Source organism: Macaca fascicularis, chromosome 3 (assembly GCF_037993035.2).
Source record: "Macaca fascicularis isolate 582-1 chromosome 3, T2T-MFA8v1.1".
Lineage (NCBI taxonomy): Eukaryota > Metazoa > Chordata > Mammalia > Primates > Cercopithecidae > Macaca > Macaca fascicularis.
The window spans coordinates 75,379,594-75,397,680 of record NC_088377.1 but is presented as its reverse complement, the minus strand read 5'-3'; the positions used below and the strand labels follow the sequence as shown (position 1 = coordinate 75,397,680).

At 44.6% G+C, this 18,087-nt stretch overlaps 1 protein-coding gene across 4 annotated transcripts in view; it reads left to right on the top strand.

Moving 5' to 3' along the window:
• Positions 1-8,670: 8,670 nt before the first annotated feature.
• EGFR (epidermal growth factor receptor) overlaps positions 8,671-18,087 on the top strand; it is a 194,645-nt gene continuing 185,228 nt past the window's right edge. For 3 of the 4 annotated variants that reach the window (XM_005549559.5, XM_074034956.1, XM_005549561.4), the window contains exon 1: positions 8,671-9,019. In XM_005549559.5, coding sequence (XP_005549616.1) covers positions 8,932-9,019 — 88 coding nt within the window. In that variant the 5' untranslated portion in view covers positions 8,671-8,931. Of the gene's footprint in view, positions 9,020-9,246; positions 9,856-18,087 lie in introns of those variants that run through there. The other variant, XM_045389159.3, reaches the window with a different exon arrangement.

Sequence of the window (18,087 nt, the reverse complement as noted above, 5' to 3'; positions counted from 1 at the left end):
GAGGTGTTTGTGTAGGGCTGTGGCCCATTTTTAAATCAGGTTATTTATTCTCTTGTTACTAAGTTTTAAGAGTTTAGTTCTTTGTATATTTTGGATAACAATCCTTTATCAGATGTTTCTTTTGCAAATTTTTCTCTAGTATATGGCTTGCCTTCTTCCGTTGGCATTGTCCTTCTCAGAACAGAAGTTTTTTAATTTTAATAAACTCCAGTTTATAAATTATTTATTTCATGGATTGTGCCTTTGGTTTTGTACTTAAAAAGTCATTGTCATACCTAAGGTCATCTAGGTTTTCTCCTACATTATCTCCTAGGTGTTTTATAGTTTTGAATTTTACATTTATATGTATGATCAGTTTTGAGTTTTTATAAAGTGTGTAAGGTTTGTATCTATATTCATTTTTTGCATGTAGATGTCCATTTGTTCCAGCAATATTTGTTGAAAAGACTATATTTTCTGTATCGTATTGTGTTTCTTTTTTGTCAAAGATCAATTGGCTAAATGTGGGTCGATTTCTGATCTCTCTGTTCCATTGATATATTTGTCTATCCTTTCACCAATACCACACAGTTTAGACTACTGTAGTTGTATATGTCTTGAAGTCAGGTAGTGTTGATCCTCCAATTTTGTTCTCCAATATGGAGTTGGCTACTGTGGGTCTTTTGCTTGCCCATATAAAGTTTAGAGTCATTTAGTCAATATTTACAAAGTAACTTGCTCGAATTTTGAATGGGATTAATCTACAAATCAACTTGGGAATAAGTGACATTTCGACATTATGGAGTCTTTCTGACCATGAACACAAACTATTACTCCATTTATTTAGTTATTTGATATCTTTCACCAGAGTTCTTTGGTTTTTTCTTATAGATCTTATACATATTTTCTTACATTCATAGCTCAGTATTCCATTTCAGTGTGTTAATGTAAATGGTAATGTGTTTTTAATTTCAAATTCCCTTAGTTCTTTGCTGGTATATAGGAACGTGATTGGTTTTTGTATGTTAATCTTGTATCTTGCACACTTTCTATAAATGCTTATTAGTTCCAGGAGCTTTTTAATTGGTTCTTTTGGATTTTCTAAGAGATAATTATGTTGTCAGTGAACAAATACAGATTTATTTCTTCCCTCCCAATCGGTATTCATTTTATTTAATCTTTTGTGTGTTATTGCATTAGCTAGGACTTCTAATACAATGTTGAAAACCACTGGTGAAAGGAAACATCCTGCTTTGTTCCTGATTTTAGCTATAGGTTTTTGTAACTGTTCTTTATTAAGTTGAGGAAATTGTTCTCTATTCTTAGTTTACTGAGAATTTTTATCATGAATTGGTGTAGGATTTTGTCTAATGTTTTCTTCTGTATCTATTGACACGATCATGTAATTTTTCTGTATCTGTTGATATGATCTGTTGATGTGATGAACTACATTAATTGAGTTTTCAAATGTTGAACCAGTCTTGCATATCTGGAATAAATCTCAGTTGGTCATCATCTATAATTTTGTTACACTTTGTTGCATTTGATTTTGTAACATTTTCTTGAGAATTTTTACATCTACGTTCATAAAAAATATTGGTCTACAGTTTTCTTTCTTTTCTTGTAATATCTCTTTCTGGTTTTGCTATTAAGGTAATTCTGGCTTCACAAAATTAATTATGGAGTCTTCCCTCTATTTCTAGTTTCTGGAAGAGATTGTAGAGAATGGATATAATTTCTTTCTTAAATATTTGATGGAAATCACCAGTGATCTCATCTGGGCTTGGTGCTTTCTGTTTTGGAAGGTTATTAATTATTTATTCAATTTCTATAGTAGATATAGGCCTATATTAATTGTCGATTTCTTCTTGTATGACTTTTGGTACATTCCATTTCAAGGAATTGGTTCCTTTCATGTAGGTTGTTAAATTCGTGGGTAGAGCTATTTATAATATCATTTATTATTCTTTCAATGTTCATGGGATCAGTAGTGATGTTCCTTCTTTCATTTCTGATATCCATAATTTGTGTATCCTCTCTTTGTTTCTTAGCCTGGTGAGAGGCTTATAAATTTTATTGATTTTTTGAAGAATCACCTTTTGGGTTTGCTGATTTTCTTGCTAGGATTACAGGTGTGAGCCACCACACCCTTGCTCATTTTTTCTATTTTTGTTTTCCACACTTTTTCTGCTTCTGTGGGTTTTACATAGCATTTTGTAAAATTCGATTTTCTCTCTTTTCTTAGCAGAGCATTATTTAGTTTTTAACTTTTTTAAATCAGTTGCCTTAGATTTTTTTCTCCCAACACTTTGGGAGGCCAAGGGGACAGGATCGCTTCAAGCTGGGAGTTTGAGACCAGCCTGCGCAACATAGCAAGGCACTACCTTTACAAAACATAATTTTAAAAAGTCCAGGCATTAGCTAGGACTGTGCCTGTAGTCCCAGCTACTCAGGAGGCTGTGATGAGGAGATCCCCTGAGCCTAGAAATTTGAGGCTGCAGTGGGCTGTGATCGTGTCACTTCACTCCTGCCTAGAAGACAGTTAGACCCTGCCTCTAAAATAAATAAATAAATAAATAAAAAGACAGGAAGAAGAACAAGGGCAGCAAATAGAAAATAGTAATAAATATGGTAGATATTAATCGAACTATGTTAATAATTACCTTAAATGTTAGTGGTCTAAATATACCACAATGGACTGAATGTTTTTGTCCCCCCAAAATGTATATGATGAAATGTAAGTTCTCAAAATGATGTTATTAGGAGAGAGTGTTTTTGGGAGGGGATTATGTCATGAGGGTGGAGCCCTTACAAATGGGGTTAGTGCCATTTTAAAAGAGACCACAGAGAGCTGCCTTGTTCCTTCTGCCATGTAAGAGCACTGAGAAATTATGGCCGTCTATGAAGAAGTGGGCCCTTATCAGACATCAAATCTGCAAATACCTTGATCCTGGATTTCCCAGCCTCCAGAACTATGGGAAATAAATTTCTGTTGTTTACAAGTAAATCAATTTATGTTATTTTGTTACAGAAGCCCAAAAAGATGAAGACATTCACCAGGTCACTCCATTCTCTTCTTGCTTGCATGATTTCTGAGGATATGTTGGATGTAATTCTAACATTCTCTATAGGTATTTTCTTTATGGCTCCTCTACAGGTAAGGTGTTTTTTCCCTTTAGCTTCATTTAAGAATTTTTCATTAACCTTTGATTTTCTAAAGTTTGCGTATGTTATGCCTAGGTATCATTTGTTTGTTTGTTTGGATTTTCTTGGCATATATCTTCTTGATGTTCTCTGAGCTTCTCAAATCTGTGATTTGTTGTCTGACATTAATTTGGAGGAATTTTTTGTATTATTGCTTTAAATATTGCTTCTGCTCCTTTTTCTCTTTCTTCTACTTACAGTATTCCCATTACATGTAATTATCCCACAGTTCTTGAAAGTTTTGTTTTGTCCTTTTTGTTAGTCATTTTTCTACCTGCTTTTCAGTTTTGACAGTTTCTGTTTACGTATCTTCAAGCTCAGAAATTCTTTCCTCAAGCATGTTCAGCCCACTAATGTGTACTTCAAAAGCATTCTACATTTCTTTTACAGTGTTTTAGATCTCTACAATTTTTAAATTCTTTCTTAAAACTTTCATCTCTCAGGAATTCAAGACCAGCCTGGGCAACATAGTGAAACTCTATCTCTACAAAAAATTAGCCAGGTGTAGTGGTGCATGCCTGTAGTCAGAGCTACTCAGGAGGCTAAGGTGGGAGGATTACCTGAACCTGGGAAGTTGAGATTGCAGTGAGCCAAGGTCATATCACTGCACTCTGGATTGGGCAACAGAGTGAGACTCTGTCTCAAAAAAAAAAAAAAAAAAAATTCCATTTCTCTGCTTACATTGTCCATCTGGTCTTACATGTTGTCTATTTTTTCCATTAAAACTCTTAGCATATTAATCATAGTTTTTTTATAATTAATATCCCTGATGTGATAATGTCTTAGTCCAGTTACCGTGGTTATAACAGAATGCCACAAACTGGGTGATGTGTAAACAAAAGAAGCTGATTTAGAGATTGGGGAGTCCAAGAGTTTGGTGTTAGCATCTGATGAGTGCCTTCTTGCTTCATCATAACATGGGAGAGGGTATCATGTGTCAAGAGAGCTTACTCTTATAACACAGCCACTCGCACAAGAATTAACCCACCACCACAATAGCCATGTGAATTCATTCATGAGGACAGCAGATTAAGTTTCCAACATATGAACTTTTCGGGGACACATTCAAACCACAGCAGTTAGTTGTAACGTTCCTGTCATGTCTCATTCTGGTTCTGACACTTGTGCAGTCTCTTCAAATGGTGTCCTTTGCCTTTCAGTGTGCCTCGTAAATTTGGTTGTGGTGGACATGATGTACTGGGTAAGAGGAGCTGCAGTAAAGAGGCTTCTAGTGATGTAGTGATAAGCTGTGGGGAGAGGGAGCATTGCACAGTCTTCCAGTGAGCCTGTGTCCCTGGACTGTGAACTTCAGCTTGCTCTCGGGTTCCCCAGCCCCTTAGATGGTACAGAACAGTTGGAGGCGGATGGAGTTGTATATTTCCCTTGCTCCAGGCAGGTCACGCTCTGATAAAACACCAGGTTAGGGCTCCAGTGAAATAATTTCTCCTGAGGGCAGACCTTCTATTAATAATAGAATGTTCCAACCTATTTCAAAATGGTTCCCCTTCTCCTTCCACTGCCATGATGAGATTTTCCCCCTAATATTCGTTGTAAGGACCTGGCAGAGCTCCAGGAAGTAACACTCTCAAGTGTCTCATACCACCCTGCGCCATGACTGGGCTCTGCTGGAGTTCTTAATTCGCAGAGCTGCCCATACTGAGCCTCCTGCAATTTCTCAATTACAGGGTGAACTTTCTCACCCAGCACTGGGTCCTTGGAGGTTTCTGTGTGCTGCTTTCTGCCCCTGGAGGTTGTGCTTCTGTGTTTGCCTGTCTCTCCAATTTGGGGGGCAGTGGTTTGCCCAATGACCTCAATTCTCTGAAAGATCTAAGAAGAGGTGTTAATTTTTCTGTTTGCTCAGCTTTCTACTTGTTGCTAGAATGGAGTGCCAATCGTGCCTCCTATAGTGACATGTAACCCTCAACTCCAGAGATGATGAAGCATACCAATGACAAAGGAGAAATGCTTCAGCAGTTTTCTGTCAGAGCATTATCCCTTGAAAAAGCTGCTTCTTCCATATTCTGGAAGAGATGGATCTCAACTCAGAGCTCAAGGCAAATGACTTCCTTCAAGGAGAAGGAATAAACAGTCTCAGAAACCATAAAAGACTGCCCCCAGGAGTGTCCCTGAACCTCGGCAGGGGCCACACTTACCTTGCAGAAATAGGTGATTAATGCTCCCAGTACAAACTCCCAACAGTAGAGAAAGACAAATAATTGAAAAACAAGTCTCGCTACAAACCCCTGACCCCGAGCTACCTAGTTCTCCTCCCTAGAGGCAAAGCTCTTACCAGATTCTTGTATCTCCTTAACATATATCCTTAGAAGAGCTGTCAAGTGAACATATGTTTAAGTGAAAACCTATTTTAGAAGTGCATTTTCTTAAGGAACTTTAGGGTTAGAAGGAACTTGTGTCAGTCCTTAATTCACAACCTCCATTAGTACTTATTGTTCTTGCACAAAAATCTTTCTCAAAAAAGCCCTTTCCACTCTGAAATAGCTTATTCTACTTTTACTTAGCTCCAGTAGTTTATAAAACATATTTTTTGAAAGTCTAAACTCTGCCACTATTTTTTTTTTTTCCTAATCAATCTTTACTTTGACCTCCAAGCCAGAGAAAACAGGTGGTCAAATGCCTTTTGCCTAAGATGGAACTTAGAATATTTGAAGACCTCAGTTCTTCACCCTGCCAAATAACCTGTTTTTCCTCCCCGTTCACAGAGAATTTGGTTTTAGAAAATTCAGAGCCACATTCCTTATAGACAAGACTAAACTCTTATTCAACATACTCAGAAACTTCTTCTAAGAGGATAACCGCTCATCAGAGGAAAAGTTTCTCAAGTACAGCTGGCAAAGGGATGGAACCATCTGTGTTATTAAAATCGACAGACACTTATGAGATTTATTAAGGGAAATACTAGAGTCTTAGTACATACTTGCTAATATAGTACACATGAAGGCTTTATCTATAATTTTTGTTGGCCAAGCAGAAATTTTGGTATTATTCACCCTAACAAATTTCCAAGATATTTTGAAATAGAATTTTAGGTCCTGACATCACCATTTGTCTCAGGTTTAGAAGCGTTGCTGGACAAGAGGGATAAAATATGGCTCTGCCTTGGGTTCAAAGTTGGCCTCTCATACTAGCAAGTTTACTTTGGGATCCTGGCCACTTCTCGTGACCACAGAATCACATTGCTATAAGAGGCAGATACAAGTATTAACCGGCTCATAGGTTATCAGATAAGCTTAGTCTGACCAATGCTTAGCGCAGCAACTGGGCTGCTATTGTCATTCTTATGGTGGTGGCACATGGCACCCAGCCTCTGTCCGGGCCATGATCTGGGACCACCCTCCACAGAGGCTGTGAGCTGGAGCCCAAACTATGCAGGGCCCTAACTGTGTCAGGCTCCTTATCTCTCTCAAGAGGCCGTCATTATTGCCTGCTTGGCCATACAGTTCTTTACTTACCAAGTAACACAGTTATCAGCCCACTCCAGGTACTAGCCAAGGACTACAAAATCAACATGAATGTCAGCTTTTGTATAAAAAGTTCAAAGGAGAAACGCGAACTTTACATAGATGTCCCAGGAGGATGTTCAGCAAACCCATTCTTCTCTGTTCCCTGGAATCCATCCCAGTATTGAGCTGTGTGTGTGTCTAGTAATTCTTTACAAAAAGCTCTGTTTCTTGTGATGCCATCAGATCACATTGAAGAATATACAAGCCGTACTATGAAGACTGTTGTCTCATATAGTCCTAACGTAGTGAGAACTGATGTTCTAACATACTGGTTTTTTTTGTTTGTTTTTTGGTCACTCAAAGGAGAAATTCCTGTGCAGTCTTACAAATCAGTTGTAGCTTAAATTGATTTGTGTTGTGACTTGTGCACACAGGTCACATTCCCTTGACAGAAAATATAGTTTAGAAACAAATTTGCGGCAGTTGTTAAGTGAATGCACAAGAGTTTATCATATTTAGGTCTTTTATTGTAAGACTCACTCCTGTCTTCATTTTATGTTCCACTGCTGTGCTTCGCATTTGCCTTTCTCTAGTTTTGTTTTCTGTCTCTGTGTTTCTATAGGGACTGCTCTCAGCCCAGGTGTGCAGGAAGCACACACGTGCCTGCAGAGCCTTCACCATCTCTGCATCCAGGGACTGACTTCAACGCACAGTGGCTGTACTGATCCGCTAAAACAAAGGAACAAATTACTTCTTCTAATTCACAGGGAAGTTCCAGGTTGTACGGGTGGTGAGGAGCCTTGTGTCTGTCTGCGCTTGCCCTGGTGAAAAACCCACCGTTCAGGCTGCAGGGTGTGAAACCCAGGCACAAACACTTCGCTGGATGCGGAGGAAAGATGCAAGGTTGCTCCCCTTCAGAGACAGCAAAGGGCAGATCTGTAGCTCTACTTACTTCAGGATTATGATTTTTGACAGAGCCGGGAGATCAGGGTTGTTGAACCAGGCCTGAAGGTCCTAGTGAATCTCGTGAAGAGAGGAGGGGTCTGACTGTAACATGGACCTAGAGGACATTCTTACTGCAGGAGAAGCAACAGTGGGGATGGGGTGGACTTGCCAAAGGAATGTAGCTCAAGTTCCTGCAGCCTAAAGCAGCTCAGTTTCTTTCGGCCAAACTTTCGCGAACTTCCCTGGCATTTCTCCTGCGGGAGCTACCGGTGCAGTGGGACACTTAGCCTCTCTAAAAGCATCTCCACAGCTGTTTGTGTCAAGCCTTTATTCCAAGAGCCTCACTTTTGCGAAGTAACGTGCTTCACACATTGGCTTCAAAGTACCCACGGCCGGTTGCAGTAAACATTGAGGAGGCCTGTCTCTGCGCCCAAAGTTGGGTGCCCTCATTTCAGACGATTTCTAGGGTGCTTCACGGGATCTGAAGGACCCTCGGACTTTAGAGCACCACCTCGGACGCCTGGCACCCCTGCAGCGCGGGCACAGCGACCTCCTCAGCTGCCAGGCCAGCCTCTGATCCCCGCGAGGGTCCCTGGGTGCTGCAGGGGAGGTGAGGACCAGAATAAAGGAGCAGTTTCCCCGTCGGTGCCATTATTCGACGCTGGCTCTAGGGCTCGGCCAGTCTGTCTAAAGCTGGTAGAAGTTTGTTCTGTAAAACAAAAGAAGGGAAAGGGGGAAGGGGACCCTGGCACAGATTTGGCTCGACCTCGACATAGGCTGGGCCTGCAAGTCTGCGGGGACCCAGTCCAGAGGGGCAGTGCTGGGAACGCCCCTCACGGAAATTAACTCCTCAGGGCACCCGCTCCCCTCCCGCGCGCCACCCCCTTCCCGCGGGAGACCAGGTCCCGCGGGGGTCACCGCTGTCCACCGCCTCCGGCGGCCGCTGGCCTTGGGTCCCCGCGGCTGGTTCTCCTCCCTCCTCCTCTCATTCTCCTCCTCCTCTGCTCCTCCCGATCCCTCCTCCGCCGCCTGGTCCCTCCTCCTCCCGCCCTGCCTCCCCGCGCCCCGGCCCGCGCGAGCTAGACGTCCGGGCAGCCCCCGGCGCAGCGCGGCCGCAGCAGCCTCCGCCCCCGGCACGGTGTGCGCGCCCGCCGCGGCCAAAGCGGCCGGAGTCCCGAGCTAGCCCCGGCGGCCGCCGCCGCCCAGACTGGACGACAGGCCACCTCGTCGGCGTCCGCCCGAGTCCCCGCCTCGCCGCTAACGCCACAACCACCGCGCACGGCCGCCTGACTCCGTCCACTATTGATCCGGAGAGCCGGAGCTTGCTCTTCGGGAAGCAGCTATGCGACCCTCCGGGACGGCCGGGGCCGCGCTCCTGGCGCTGCTGGCTGCGCTCTGCCCCGCGAGTCGGGCTCTGGAGGAAAAGAAAGGTAAGGGCGTGTCTCGCCGGCTCCCGCGCTGCCCCCGGATCGCGCCCCGGACCCCGCAGCCAGCCCAGCCGCGCACCGGCGCACCGGCTCGGCGCCCGCGCCCCCGCCCGTCCTTTCCTGTTTCCTTGAGATCAGCTGCGCCGCCGGCCGGGACCGCGGGAGGAACGGGACGTTTCGTTCTTGGGCCAGGAGAGTCTGGGGCGGGCGGGGGAGGAGACGCGTGGGGCACTGGGCTGCGGGCCGGCGGGGAAACGGCCGCCTGGACCTCCGGCGCCCCGAACCGCTCCCAACTTTCCACCCTCACTTTCCCCGCCCCGCTGCGCGGAATCGGCGTCAGTGGGCGAAAGCCCCGTGCGGGTGGGTGCCTGGGGCCGGGGTCCCGCACGTGCGCCCCGCGCTGTCTTCCCAGGGCGCGGCGGGGTCGCGGCGCGCACCCGAGGGACTGGCGCTGCCCACCCGCCGAGGCTGCGCTGTTTAGGGAAGCTGAGGAAGGACCCCGAAAATAAAGCCTCCCTTCGGACCCCGCGGGACAGGCGGCTTCCTGAGCGAACCTCCCTGCCTCCGCGCTCCGCGCAGGTCTCAAACTGAAGCCGGCGCCGGCCAGCCTGACCCCGGCCCCTCTCCAGGTCCCCGCGATCCTGGTTCCCAGGTGTGGAGTCGCAGCCTCAACCTGGGAGCTGGGAGAAGTCCGCCACCACCTGCGGCGCCTGGGAAGGGGTGGTGCTGGCGGCGGTGAGCTTCCTCGTTGGCAAAAGGCAGGTGGGGTCCGACCCGCCCCTTGGGCGCAGACCCCGGCCGCTCGCCTCACTCGGCGCGCCCTCGTCTTGCCGGTCCAGGTATGCCCCCCACCTCCTGGGGACCCGAGCTCCCTCCCGGGCGCCCGCGCAGAAAGGCCCGGGCTCTCGTTCGGTGGCCGCCTCGCGGGGACGTCCGGGTCTGCCCCACCTGCAGCCCTTCGGTCGCGCCTGGGCTTCGCGGTGGAGGGGGACGCGGCTGTCCGGCCACTGCTGGGGGGATCGCGGCCTCTAGTGCGGAAGCCCAGGAAGCAGAGCTCATCCTGGCCAGCACCACAGTGTTTCAAAATGGGGCTCACAGCAAACTTTTCTCCTCAAAACCCGGAGAGTTTCTTTCTTGGATGTTTCTTTTTGCTGTCTGAAGAATTTGACATTGAGCCAACCAAAATATTAAACCTGTCTTACACACACACACACACACACACACACACACCGGATTGATGTCCCTGGTTCAAGTGTGCCAAGTGTCCAGACAGAACATGAGCGAGTCTGGCTTCGTGACTACTGACCATAAACCCACTTGACACGGGAAACATGCCTCGGAAGGTTTAATTGCACAATTCCAACCTTGAGCTGCGCGGGTTCCAAGAGCCAGGCCCGTACTTGCTGTTGATGTCACTGGCATGGGGAGTTGGGGTTTGGTGCCCAGCGCGGTCGTTGGGGGAGGGGCAAGACATAGAACAGTGGTTCCCAGACCTTGCTGCACGTTAGAATTACCTGGGATTTAAAAAAAAAAATCAAAACAAAAACCAGTGTCTGAATCCCGCCCCCAGACATTCTGATTTAATTGGCATGGGGCAAGACCTGGACATGGGATTTTTTTTTTAATGCTTTTCATGTGATCTGTTGGGGAGCCAGGTTTGGGGATCACCGGACGGAAGAAGGATTGTTAAAGTCTCCGGAGAGATTACTTGCCAATGCAAAGAGCTCTTTGAGGACATCTGGAATTTTAACAATGTTGCCAAATATAGGAAAGAGGGAAAAGGTGGGGTGTGGTTCCAATAATAAAAGATTCCTCTTTTCATTGAAGGAACTGGTGGAAAGGTTTCTTCTCTGCTGAGCTTGCAGGGCCCCTCCTGCCTGCTTGGGGGCTGACTGTGGGTCCTGTTAGTCAGGTGTCAGCCCTGTCTCTGCTGAAGAGACTCTTCTCTTTATTTTAAATTAAACCCTCAGAGCACCTCCAAAGCATCACTTTTCTCCCTCCAGTGGGGTTCTCATTCTTTGATGTTACTTGCTTGAACACCACTGTTAGTGATTGGAGATTTGTTCCTGAGAAAAATATAAATACCACTTAATTTGCCTGTTTATCCTGTATTCACTCAAAACAGAAACTCCTGAAGACAGAGAGAGTAGGTGAACAGGCGCTATTCTGTTACAGTAACATAAAAGACTGAATTTTCAGGGGCAAATTATTAAAGTAGGAGATGAGCTCTTTTAACAGAAATTTGTTTGAGACCTGTGTCTATCAAATTCAGTCGATTTTATTCAAGATGCACTTCGTTTAGTAAGGGTTTTGTTTGGTTCTGGGACATGCTAACTTCTGGACTTGCTGCTCTTAGACGTAATGACTGCCAGACACCGTTTCATGCGTCCTAATCCCCACATTAAGCATAAGAGGTGTACACTCTCCTCCTATGGGGGAAACTGAGGTACAAAGAACTAAAGTGACTTTCCCACCGCTGGTAGGAGGCAGATGTAAAACTCACACCAGGGGCTTCCGACTCCAGATCCCTCTCTCAACTTCCAAACTCCACTGCCTTGTCCGAGTTCTGGTTTCAGGAGATCCAAATCAGGTGTGTGCAAACGTCTAATGACAGAGCTGGCAAGGGGAAAGGGCCCAGGGAGCCGGCTCATGAAGATAGGTCTGTCTGAAGCTTCAACGCGGGCTGTCCAGCAGTCTGCGTTCCTTCAGAGTTCCTCAGCCCTCTGTTCAGTCACCTTCCATGGAGACAGCTCCATCCCTAGGTCAGTGAGCATGGAGTGGAGACTGCTTGAGGGGCGCTAAGCAAAGCCCTGCCTCTTACAGAATGAAGGTGCTCTCCAGAAGGGACTCTGGAAAGTATTCCAAGGCGAGTCGGAATTCCCAACTGAGGGAGGTTTGTGGAAATAAGCCTGCCCAGCCCCACTTCTGGAGATGTTCCTATTCAGTACGTCCGAGCTGTCTTAAAGAGAAACCAAAGTGGGGATATCAATGGTATCCAAAGTGAGATCTACCACCCTTCCTCCTCAAAGGAGGTCAGATCTAGAAAGCGCAAGCCTGGCCTGGCAACTGGGACCTTTCTTCTCACTCCAGCCCAGGGCAAAGGTGGACAAGTCACTTTGACCCTTCAGGCTTCTGAGCTGTTGTTTCTGAATTCAGTGAATATTTACTGAGTGCATAGAATATGCTAGATATTCTGGGTTAAAGGGGTGAGTTTTAAGGGTTTCTGCTCTTGCTTCCAGATTGCTTTCAAATCTGGAAGGGACACCAGTGGTCTGTGTGTTAGACCCACACTGCTGTAGCACAGAATACAAGAAACTGGCTGAGAGCTCCAATAGGTTTTAACGGTAATTTCTGGCTTCACATATTTAGTTTCATCACTCATAATTTTTCAAAAACTTCTGGTTTGAAGACACCGATTGCCAAAAGTCCGTTGTGCTGCATAATTACACTTGGTCCACGTGACAGCACTAACATGTTCTGAAATGTTTTTAGAAGTAGTCTCTGTACTAAGATGAAGGATTCCTCCCTGTTTGAAAAGAAGATATTTTTTGTTTTTTCTTTGATCCAAGCTCCAAGACTAGCAGCTAGCATCTGAAACTTTTTTGACGAGAGTGACAAACCAACTCTAATATTAAAGGCAACTGATGATTATGGGCACTGAAGGGAAGGTAACCCCAGGCTGGTGGCCTGGAATAGGGATGGGTCACAATGTTGAGGACATTTTGCCTGTTGCAGAACCCACCTGCAACACAGGGTAGCCCTTGCCATGTGACTTGTGTGTGTGTCTGTGGTCTGTGTGTGCGTGTTTTAATTTTGACTTCATATGTACTCTAGTTATGAGCTTATTTAACATTAGGTTTTACTAATAGGGGTATGTTTTGAGAAAATTTCAAAGTTTTAGAATATGGTTCACCCACATGTTGCTTCCCTATAAATACAATTTTTAAAACAAGATTCTGGGCTGGGTGCGGTGGCTCATGCCTATAATCCCAACACTTTGGGAGGCTGAGGCAGGCGAATCATGAGGTCAGGAGTTTGAGACCATGCTGGCTAACATGGAGAAACCCGGTGTCTACTGAAAATACAAAAAAAAATTAGCTGGGCATGGTGGTGGGTGCCTGTAATCCCAGCTACTCAGGAGGCTGAGGCAGGAGAATCACTTGAACCTGGAAGGCGGAGGTTGCGGTGAGCCAAGATCACGACACTGCACTCTAGCCCGCATGACAGTGTGACTCCATCTCAAAAAAAAAAAAAAAAAAAAAAAAAAAAAAAAAAAAAAAACAGATTCTGTTCCTCAGATTCTTTCCATTTTTGTTTCCTTTTGTCACTTACAGACATTTGAAATTATGGTGATAAACATTTTTAGTCTCAGTTAATTATTACTGGTTTATTCTTGAACCACTAACCCATAGAGAATAGAGTGTAAATCTTAACTTGTTCGTGTAGGCCATCCCCATTAAACATCATAGTGTTTTCTCATTCATTCTTTTTCATTTTCCTCCTACAGGGCTGAATTTTCTAAGAAAATTTCAGCAGTTGGCTCTTTGGACAACATCATTAGATTGTCCTCCATTGGGCCCATAGGCACAAGCTGGCCAGTTTGAATTTGGCAAGAATCCAGGCATTGGAACTTATTCAAATAACTAGTTTGCCTGTAATTTTCACTTTTTCAGAGTCATCTGGTAAAGCTTTCTTGCTACACATTTAGATAGATATACTCAATCCAGTTGTCTAGAAAGTTCCTTGAGCCAGTTGGGAGCAGGAGGGGTAGCTGGGGCCTGGAACATTGGGGACGTGTTTACTGAGCCCCTAGAAAGTAAGTGCTAGATTTAACATTTCAATCCCTGAAGGCCCTGAAGTTCAGTATCAGATGACTGGTCCTGTGGACTGAGCATCTGTGAATTGCATATGCTTAGAATAAATTTTACTCCCACCAGTTTCAGCAGCTTGCTTTAGCAAGCAGTATGAAAACACTAACATGGGGGAGTAGAATTTCTCTCTCTGATTGAAGTTTTATCTCGTTCTGGTGGGTTTTCAGGGAGAGACCCAGAGTCCAAGTGTCCTTTCTGAATATATCTAGAACTTCTCATTAACAAAAGACTCAAGTTATAATTTAGGGGACAACGCACCCAATGAGAATGCCTTGCGGACAGCCCTAAGTACACCTGCAATTACACCATTACTAGCGGGGCAGCACACATGGCCCTGACTTAGTTTAAATAATTACGTAAGTCAACCATGATTGTTTGCCCTTTGAGTAGAAGGGCAAGTATGGGTACCTGTTACAACTTAGGCTTTTTTTTTCTTTATGTTTGAGCCATGATGAGTGATTTACACTGTTCCATCCATATGTTGAGATGTAAAAATAAATTAGACTTGGTACTTGCCCTTAAGTGTCTGGAAGTCAACTGGAGGAAGAGAGAGCTAGAGATAATAAGTGTGAAACAATGTCACAGAATTAATGACAGAACTCTTCCCAGGACAAAGGATGACTTTTGAGTTCAGTCTTTGCCTTTAATTCTACACGGGGAGGAGAGCACGTTTAGCCACAAATGGAAGGGATTGCTCATTTGAGCTATTTGGTTATATGGTTATTTCCCCCAGAGAATAGGTTGTGGAGGACATTGCACAAGCAGTGCCAATAGGAGCAAAGTTCTTGAGAGTGCTAGTAATTCAAATGGCAGGAAGAGAAGGAGTAAATGGTAAGGCTACCTACAGTTCACAGAGAGCTCCATCCTGTGGCTTTGGATTTTGTCCTGTGTGAAAGAGAAGTGACTGTGAACTGACATGCTGTGTTTGGTGTTTTAGAAAGATGGCTGCAGCTGTGGTTTGGGGAATGGACTGCAGGGGTGGCATTGGAAACAGGGAGGTTTGTGACTATTACCAGAGACAATGAAGCAAGAGCAAGGAAGATTCAGGACAGGGGACTCTGGGACTGATCAGGAGGCAGAACTGGTTGATAAGTATATGTAGCAGCATAAGAAAGACAGAAGCCCAGATTGACACCCAGGCTTCTCACTTGGAAGCCTGGATAGATCCTGAATGCAATCACAAAGGCTGGGAAGTCAATGGGACTGCAGAGAAGGGAAGGGCAGGGAGGGGAAGGGCAGGAGAGTCCAATATGAATATTGAGCTTTTAGGTGTATTGAGCTTGAATTGCTCAGATGGAGAAGTCCAAGAGGCAGTAGAATACGGTGGTCCAGAGCACAGGAGAGCAATGTGGCTTGAGCTGTCATTTGCTCACATATTTCCATGTCAGTTACTTGTCTTAGGTCACAGGACAACTCCTCCCCTCACAGTCTCCTGGCTCTCCCTGTCTCATGCTCACCATCAGCATCGAAATTGAGCCACACCAGGGGTTCTGGATACCAGCTTCTCTCTAGGTGAGGTTGCTATAGTCAGCAGGTGATTAGCTGCAGTTATCGGCCACTCGTAATATAATATATTGTGCATATAAGTGTACCAGGAGTCATGTTCGTATATTGCTACAAATCCTCAGAATGGGGATCTCTTGTTCCCTGCTTAAAACTGCATCACATTACTTGGTTTTGTACATTAGTGACTGAACCCAAAAAAAGTAGGAGATGGTTTTTTTCTTTTTTCTTAAAGCAGTAGCTTTTGAACCTTGATCATGCCTTGTAACCAGCTGAGGGGCTTTTGAAAAAGAGGGTGCCTTACTGTGCCCCACATCAGGACAATCAGTATTTCTGGGGAATGGAACCTGGCACACACACATTTCTTAAAGCTCCCTTGACAATTCTGAGGAGTGGATTAGGTGTTGTATGTAGCTTGTAACAGAAGGAATCTTGTCTTTGCTCTCAGACCCCCATTTCTTACTCATCTCATGAGCTCCTTTGAGATCCAGAAACAGTTGCATATTTAGTAAATCAGTTCCAGAGTCACATTTTATTTCACAAGTTAGTCCATTAAAAGTTTCCTGCAGTGAGGAAGTAGCCAGAAAGAACACGCCGTCCCTCGTCTTTTTTATAACTATAGGGTCTGGCTCGACAGAGCAGGAGCATCGCCATCTTGGACAAGCCCATCATCCTAAAGTTCACCTTAATAAAAAACTGCCTAAATTCAAAGGGCATCAGCCTAATGACTAAGGTCAGCATGACCATAAATCACAAATAACATCTCCAACCAGAAACATTCCAAACTCCTCCCCGACCAGAGACATGCTAGCCTCGACCAGAGACATGCTAGCCCCAAGATAAGCCCCCTCCAGCTGGGAAGGTGCCAGTCTCGAGATAACCCCCCTCTGGCCGGAAAGATGCCTTCCCCAAGATAAACTCCCCTCCTCCCAGTGATATTCCAACCCTGCCATAAAACTTCTCCCTCACACAGGCACATTCCAAGCTTCTGATCATCCCCCTCACCCTAAAACCAATCTATACTCCTAGTCTGTAAGAGAGAGCGCTCCTGACCGAAATTGGTTTTAACTAAAGAAAACCTGTCTTTAACTGCCCAAAAAAAAGAGAAAAAAAAGTTTTCTGCAGTGGCTGTCAGCGGGCCCAGCATGGCAGCAGCACCTGAGAACCTGTTGGAGATGCACACTCTCGGACCCCACCCTGGCCTCTGAGTAAGATACTGGAAGGGCAGGCCCCAGTCTGTGCACACAAGTCCTCAGGGAGGTTCTGACTGATGCATGCCAGAGTTTGAGAACTGCTGATAAACTCCAGGCACATCGCACGCTGGGATCTAGATACACCAAGGGAACAAAATAACCGCACTTGTCCTCCAAGGACCGACATATCTTCTGGAAGGACTGAGAAAGAGAGAGACATACATGATCACTCCCTGTAATGCAATGTTTTATAACAGATGTGATTTGGGATTTCAGTGGGAGCTCAGAAGGGGGACTGACTAATTCAGACTCTGCGACAAGGGGAGTTTCTCAGAAACAGAATGCTTAGCTGGGCCTCCAGGCACAGGGACAGGAATGAGGAAATACTTGTAGGTCCTGTGCTCCTTCAGCAAACCCTCAGTTTCTTGTTATTTTTATAAATGCAAACATCTTACTAAAGTAGATGGTAAGGCGTTAGAATTTCCTGCTTTATTTTTCTAAATGACCCTGGGAAACTTGGAATATGAAAGGTAAAGTGCAACACATTTTGCATTTAAAAATTAAAATGATCCTTTTTTAAAGTAGCAACCAGATGTGAAAAATTGGACTAGAGTCTAGAGTATAGTTGATAGCTTTAACTTTCTCCCCAGCAGCACGATTTTCCCTGAAATGTGTTATGAATAAGTAAAATGACTACTTCGCATCCTTGAACTCTTCCTACAGAAATCTAAGAGAGAAATGAAACAAAAGTTTGCATAGTTCTAGACGCAATAAATACATGTGAAATCACACAACTCAGAAAATGTCCCTTAAATTAATTGAGCCATTGGTACTTGTGAATTAGAAGAGACATCTATTTTCTGATTCACTGTTGAAAGTTGTACAACGTTACCTATTTATTTGCAGAGATCATTTGGAAACAAATAGGCAGATTTGTAACAAATAAAGAGTAGAGTACAGCTGCTGGTGTTACCTTGTGCATTCATGCCTTTATGTAAACACACACACACACACACACACACATATATATATATGGAAGTAAAGACCACTGCTTGCTTTGCAGTTGTTTTAAGAGCGTTCATGAAGGATTTTATTTTATAAGCAGAAATATGATATCTAACGATTTTACCACTATGTACTTGCAGGCCGGCGCACAGCAGATGACGTCATGATTGTTTTAGCAGTCCTATCGTTTTACTTATGATGTCATTACAACCCTTTGCTAAAATTTCTTTCTTTTACTCCAGGTTTTGGATAAAACTGATGCATTGCACATAGTCTCTCTGATAAGACAAACTGGCATTTGTATGTGAAAAACTGTGCATGTAGCGTCTCTACTGATACTCAAATTGTCCATTATTTTAGTGCCTGGAATAAAAACAAACCACTTAGTGAATCTGTGCAGGTCCTTAAGGACAGGCAAAGGTGTCCTGAGATTTTCAGATCATTGTATACCAAATTTTAGAAAGTGTTTCAAAAACATTTTTTTAATTTCAAAAACCTG